Consider the following 7296-nt stretch of genomic DNA (forward strand, 5'->3'; position numbering starts at 1 on the left):
GGGAGACCCCTAAGATAACCATGCATCATGGCGGATAAATGTGGATGACCTAAAATAGTACCCTTAATATACCTATTTCTCGGCAAAATGTCTATTTTTTATTAATTAATTATATTACCAATTTATACACATTTAAAGTTAACTTTGTATTAATTTTGATTGATTATTTATTTTTATGCCTTTTCTTTTTCATTTAATTTAAAAAATATATTAAAATAAATTAAATTATTGATGCACACACATCAAACATTTAGTCATAAAATCTCAACTTCATGATCTGGACAAAGTTTTTGTAAGTATAGGCGTACATTACAAATTTCTTCTTACATAATAACTTGATAAAAAATACAATTACATTGATAACTATTTCTTATCAGTCACAAAATCTAGCTAAACTATTTCAAGAATCTTGGAAGATCACTATGTTTGATGTCAGATTCATAGAATCAAGTACACGTAACATTATCATCATTCTCATGTCTAGCACATGAAAAAGAAAGATAATACAGTCTCATAGTAAGGACTCGTAAAGTATATTCACAATTCACATTGTAGTCTCATGTCTAACTCAGATCTACCTTGTCTGAAAGTTCAGTGTCTTGATGCAATAAGCATACATGAAGGCAAAGAAAACCGCGAATCCAACCAGAACTGCGGCCACCGGCCCCTTGAAGTTTGGATCGTATCCGAAGTGGTCTTGGATGTACTGTTTGATCATCGGTTGAGTGGATGTCCCTGCTACTCTAATTGTTGTTTGCACGTCCCCGTATTGGCCGATGATTAGTCCGTATACTGTCCACGCCACCGGGCATATCCAGTAGTACCATATCCACCATTTGGGAATTTTCTGACAATAGAAAAGATATTTCAAGACTACACTTTTGTGTTGTAAAATCATATGCCTTAATGATTTAAGGTGAAGAGTATGCATGACTTACTGGTCGGGGGATGAAGAAGCCAGAAAATAAGTTGAAAAGAGCGTAAAAGGCTGCAGCAAAAATTGCTGCCACTTGGTGGTTTGGTGTGATGGCAACGGTCATCATGCCGTAGTATGTGAAGTAGAGGAAGGAGAAGAAGGTGACGAAGTAGAACCAGAAGAACTTGGTTGCTGTCCATTCGAAGCTCACCATTGCATACACTATTAGAGTGTAGAATGTTGTTTGAATGAGCACATACGGTATCTCTACGATCACCTGCATGATCAAGTAGCGTTAGAACTTGAATGTATATAGTTGAATTGCTAAGAATTCGTGTCATGCTTTACCTGTGCAAGGGCATATGGTAGTGCTGAGTACATTCCTGCAGCCCTCTCTCGATAGAACACAGTTCGTTCCACGGCTACAATAGGTTGCACTGTCGAACAATTATTGATCCCAAGGAACAAAACGGAGGCATACATTGCTCCAATGATAGTCAAAAGATCTGTGTCTGTGTTCCTGAAGGGGAAAAAGAATGAGATGATTGAATTAGTATGGATTTTCAGGCATGTTGCTAAACTTGTCAAATGTATGGGGATTGATCTACAAACTTTTTCATCCCAATTCTCCAGAAGATCGTCCCAACTAGGAGTGCACAAGCCAAAGTGAAGAAGTATCTAACAAGATTATAGTCGGGACTTCTCCAGTAAGTCCACCATTGTTTCCATAGGCAGGACTTGAATTGATCCCATGTGGGTTGTGAGTATTGTGTGCTGAAGTATAGGTTTTTCGCCCCGGGAGCCGGCATGCTCAACTCTTTTACGAGAGCCTTAGTTCGCCTGGTGAATAGTCACACATGCACATAGGATTAAACTTGTGGTTTATGGACATTTGGAGGTGTATTTTTATTGACTTACTGATATAACGATGTTGATTTGTAGTGTTCGGCGAAATCTAGTCCAAGTCTGGCTTCTGTAGCGCCCGAGCTAGCTTCGAGCATCCAGGTTGCTGGATTGTATTTCTCTTTGATTCTTGGGACTCCAGGAATTGTCTACATAGATTAGAGTACATTATATTTATTTTTTGTTTCGTCGAGTTAAAGAAAACAACTTCATTTTGAGAAATACCTCAAAGTATTCAATGACTTTCTGTGAGTGTTGGCCTAAGGGTCCAGCATAGATAACACGCCCTCCTCTTTTCATTAGAAGTAACTAGTTCATAGAAAGATGCGAGATGTCAAAGTCTAAAAACGAGGTAGATCGATAGTATGGTAAGTACATAATTAAGGGCAACATTTTATGTGTTACCTCATCAAAAGTTTCAAAGATATCGATGCTAGGCTGATGTATCGTGCAAACGACGGTTCTCCCTGTGTCGACTGTATTTCTCACTGTCCTCATGACGATAGCTGCTGCTCTTGCATCCAGACCAGAAGTCGGCTCGTCCATGAATATGATGGATGGGTTGGCAACAAGTTCAACAGCTATTGTCAATCTTTTTCTTTGTTCTGTTGACAATCCAGTAACTCCAGGGATCCCAACAATGGCATCTTTGAGATTGTCCAGCTCAACCAAATCCATCACCTCATCAACAAAAGCCTATATACAAATAGGGAGTATAATTTAACTATATATTGCAGTGCTCTTTATGTTAATGTGATGTGGTAAAAAAAGAACTTACCATCTTTTGTTCATCGCTAACTTCTTTAGGTAGCCGAAGGAATGCAGAGTAGATCAAAGATTCATGGATAGTTACTTGAGGCGAGTGGATATCATTTTGCTCACAATATCCAGAGATTCTTGCAAAGGTTTCTTGATTCTTGGGAAATCCAGATATCCTAATGTCACCTTCAATGTAACCACCCGTCTTTCGTCCCGCCAAAACGTCCATTAGAGTTGTTTTTCCTGCTCCGCTTACCCCCATTAGTGCAGTCAGAATTCCTGGCCTAAACACTCCAGTTACTTCACATAGTAATTGGAGTTTGTCTTCTATTACTCCTTGTTCCTTCATTTCCTATCAAAACAGAATAAATAGATTCATTAACTATGTTAATAACGCTATACACTCTAGATGTAGCTTAAGGTTGACAGAAGTTCTTACTGGTGGCATGTCGACAAAGTAGTTTACGTCGTCAAACGACATAGCCAAAGGGGTAAATGGTAGAACCATTCCTCTCTTTGGGGCAACGCCTCGAACTATCCCAGTGCTCGAGTTGTCACTTCTGCTTAATTCGTGGACACTAGAACGACTGCTCATACGCTGCACTATCATTTCCACTGATGAAAAGACAATGAAAAACATATTAAATAATCAAATATGATATTGTTGGTGTAACCAAATGATCTTATATATGTTCTCTAATGATTGTTACTTGTATTGTTTCCATCACTAGAGGTTAAGGATCGAGAGAATGAATTTTTCTTTGACTTTGTCGTTTTAAGTCTTGGTGTTCCATCTGTATCTTCCTGCTCGACTTCCATCTCCCTCGCTTGCTCTTTGGATATTATAGCTTGTGGTTTTCCAAGAGCTGTTAAAACAAGGAAACATTCATCACACTCCACGTGAAACATGTATGTGTATCAAGGAGATTATTGCAACTTACGGTTGAGATACATGAGAGCTAAAGTGAAAAGAACATTGAAGAGTAGCGTGAACCCCAATAACGCTCCCATGCCTATCCAATACCAGTTCTTGTCAACGAAAATTTTGAAATTGTTCATTATAGCCACCCCTAATCTTCTAGTGTTGTCCGACGCCTACACGAGAGATCAAACACTGGTTATTAACCATGTCATCTTTCCTTAAATGATAACTAAACAAACTCAAGTGGTCGAAAGAAACACAGAGCTTTGACTCACCAATTTGTTCATCCATCTCGAACCAAACATCTCGTTTACTACGAGGGCGTTATAGCCGTAGCTCAAAGGTGAAACCCAAAAACCCCATCTCCACCAATCTGGGATTTGGTCTGCAAATGCAAGAAGTAGTTGTGTAAGTCATTATCATTGTATAGATCATGCAAGAACGTTTTCTTTGTTTATAAGGTTAGGTTCTATTTTTCCTTTCTGTTTTCACTTGCATTATGTGTTGCATGACAATAATACACGTTCGAGAATTCATAGTCAATCATTGACCTTTAGGTAGGATGAAACCACCCAAGAGGAAAACGAGCAAGAGAGCAAGCGAGCCACCGGTGTTTGCTATGATCATCGTCCTACATATTCCTGCTATCAACCTGAATATCCCTGCAGCCATTTGCTGGATAGCAAATATCAACAGGAATTGCTTGAAAAACCTGAGAATGTAATAAAAATCTTCACTATTAGCTCCAAACTTTAAATCTTGTCTGAACATTTCTCGTAAAAATAGAAAAGCAGGGTGACAACTTTAGTCTCTATAGTAGACTAGTAGAGACATTCGAGTCTGCAAAGAAGTGAGGCATTAACCTATTGAGAGAGAAATATAGGTCAGAACTTATACCTGCTAGGTTCAGGGGCGAATCCGATGGTGTAGTATGTTGTAACCATCCACACGGTAGCCTCAAAAATGGAGATTGGTATCCGTAGCAAAAATGTAGGCAGAGTGAAAGCCCAAGGAGGGTGGAAAAGAATGTCTCGATGCTTGTAGAATACCGGAAGTCTCTGTATCGTAAGTGAGAGCTCTGCAAAGCCGTTGAAGGTGTTGCATATCATGCTAAACAACAATGCACCAATGTAGATTGCACCATCCTGTTCGTTCCTAGTATGCATTTGAGTGCGTAGAAAGACAGTCGATGTGATGATGGCAACGATGAATATCTGCACGGTCTTAAAAACGTAGACGAATGAGTTTCTCCTGATCAAAAGCCATTCCTTTTCGAAGTTGGCCTTAAGGAGCTGTCGTTTGGGGATGGAGTACTTCTTGAACACTAGAGCTGCTTTATGGCTTCGGCTCTTGTCGTAAGGGACAGATAGTTCATTTTCAAGGCGTAAGCCGACGTGGAAGCGTTTGAATCTTTTGGCAAATTTGCTAACATGAATGTATCTATATGGTTTGCTTCTATCTGCCCAGTATTGCTCCTGGTCTTTTCTCGATGTGACCTGGATTAGATGTAGATGTTAGGTTGTTAGCATTAGAATCCAATGAAAATACTTGAAAAATACCTTTTAAGGGAATAATGTTTTTCCTCTAATTCCTTAAATCACATCAACATCGTTACATCAAAATTGTACCATTAATACTCATCTTTGTTTCTAGTAATAGATGTAGGAACCTATGATATGTTATTTAGTGTAGAATGATATCGACTTAAGTATACTATGATATAAATAACAAGACATATCTTTTGTTGAGCTATTCATAGTATTTACCTCTTGCAAGAAATCGGCAGTTCCTTTTCTTTCAGGGCATTTGAACCCACAACTTTCGAAGAATTCAATGATGTGCTCTCTCGGGCCTTGATACACAATTTGACCTTCTGACAATAGAATAATGTCATCGAAGAGATCAAATGTCTCTGGAGCTGGTTGGAGAAGGGACATGAAAATTGTGGCCTCCGTGAGATGTACAATTTGTTGCAAACACTTGACTATTTGAAACGTTGTTGAGCTGTCCAAGCCCGTTGATATCTCATCCATAAATAGTGTTTTTGTAGGCCCAACAATCATTTCTCCTGAAAGTTAAGAATCAAAACGCAAATTATGAAGTCGTTGTTCAACCTAAGATCATGATGGTCAAATCAACGTCGACCAAAGTCGATTCCATCACATCAGTACAATATAAATTCTATTGTTGATATGATATAATTCACACCATTTCTTTGTACAACCACTTTATATTAAAAAGAAAAACTTACAAATCTGTGCAATTGGTTCAAAATATAATAATATATGTTATATTAGCAATTTAAAATTGGTCAATATGCTATTTGGTATTAGGTAAGAAAAAGTTGGAAATATTTCAACACTAGTAGACTTCTTACCTATTCAGTTTCCCTTTCCCCATTGGGTGGGGACAATTGGGACCATGTTGTTGTACTAAGAATCTTTCTATTGCTTCTAATGTATTAAAAAATTTAGATGATTTATGGGTCCAAATTTTAGTGATTGGAGTTGGGCAGATAAGATTTGGTAATTCCACCAAGGGATTTAGTCAACAAATGCATCATCCTTAACTACTTCAATGAAACAAGAAACACACCTCAATTTGTTTCCTTTTCTTTTTTTTTTAATTATTATTCTAGTTTGTGTGATCATAAATCTTTTTCTATTGATGCTTTAGATTTAGGCAAAATGACCACTTAAAATTTTTAAATATTACACTCAGTTTTAATTTAAAATCAATTTTGTACGTAGATATTAAATTTATGACTTTTTTTTAATCAATATCATATTCGACCCGACCAAATAACTAGAATTTACAATTATTATTGTATTTATCATATGACTGATTATTTTAAAAAAAATTAAATTTATCTGAATTCAACAAGAACTAGAATTCATTTAAAACTATATATTACCTGTTGTAACACGCTTCTTTTGACCTCCAGAAATTCCTCTTATCATTTCATCCCCGACAATGGTGTCTCTGCACACATCAAGCCCCAATATCTGCATTTTTTTTAATTTGGTAGAAGAAAATGTTAGTATTAACCCAAGATGCTTTTTTTTAAAAAAAGAAATTAATAATAATAATAATGCTTTTCATGAATAAAAATTGATTTGTTCACCAACTAAATCAAGAACCTTCCGAATGGCCCACCAACAGCCCAAAAGGCATGTTGGTGGGCCCAGCCATAGCCCAACTACAATTGTGATGTATATTGGGAGCTGGTGAGGAGTGATTTTTGACCGAAAACAAAGAAAGATCATTAAGGCCCCACAGTCACATTTGTTGAAACTAAATTTTCTGAATTTTTTTAATGTTAATTTCTATTTTTATATGCAAAAATTAAAAATATATTTAGATTAATAAAAAGGGTCGTTTATTTTTTGTATAAATAATCTCAAATTAATTTATTTTTATTTGAACATAATCAATGATTAAAAAAAATAAATGATATTGAATATATTTTCAACTGAAAATGTATAAAATAAACGTATAACCGCATTTTCAAATAAAAAAAATTAAAAAATTGAATTATATAACCATAAACTTTCTCTTTTTTGTTTTAAAAAAAAAAGGAAATAAAATATGCTTACCCTTAGAGTGTAGTCAGTAATAAGACTGCTCTCTACTCCCTGCATGGCAATTGCCTGACATGATGGAGCACATACAACACACAAAAAGCACAAAATTATTTTTTTTTTAAAAAAATAATAATTTAAATCATAAGCCAAAAATAATATTTGAGCATTAATTACTATAGTATTAATTACCTTCATGAAAAGATCAACTTCTG

The 7296-nt window shown here is 36.2% G+C and overlaps 1 protein-coding gene across 1 annotated transcript in view; it reads right to left on the reverse strand.

Annotated features, from left to right (window-relative positions):
* The window catches only part of LOC105163730 (ABC transporter G family member 35-like), a gene marked incomplete in the record, with an annotated part of 9690 nt that continues 2703 nt past the window's right edge, over nt 310–7296 (reverse strand). The window contains 18 exon segments of the mRNA XM_011082179.2: nt 310–847; nt 939–1193; nt 1265–1436; nt 1529–1756; nt 1835–1968; nt 2045–2128; nt 2225–2515; nt 2598–2930; nt 3018–3193; nt 3289–3444; nt 3520–3673; nt 3776–3885; nt 4052–4212; nt 4398–4996; nt 5267–5568; nt 6415–6505; nt 7097–7150; nt 7274–7296. Of these exon segments, the coding sequence (XP_011080481.1) occupies nt 575–847; nt 939–1193; nt 1265–1436; nt 1529–1756; nt 1835–1968; nt 2045–2128; nt 2225–2515; nt 2598–2930; nt 3018–3193; nt 3289–3444; nt 3520–3673; nt 3776–3885; nt 4052–4212; nt 4398–4996; nt 5267–5568; nt 6415–6505; nt 7097–7150; nt 7274–7296 (3596 nt within the window).

The sequence above is a fragment of the Sesamum indicum genome, linkage group LG1, assembly GCF_000512975.1.
Source record: "Sesamum indicum cultivar Zhongzhi No. 13 linkage group LG1, S_indicum_v1.0, whole genome shotgun sequence".
Taxonomy (NCBI): Eukaryota; Viridiplantae; Streptophyta; class Magnoliopsida; order Lamiales; family Pedaliaceae; genus Sesamum; species Sesamum indicum.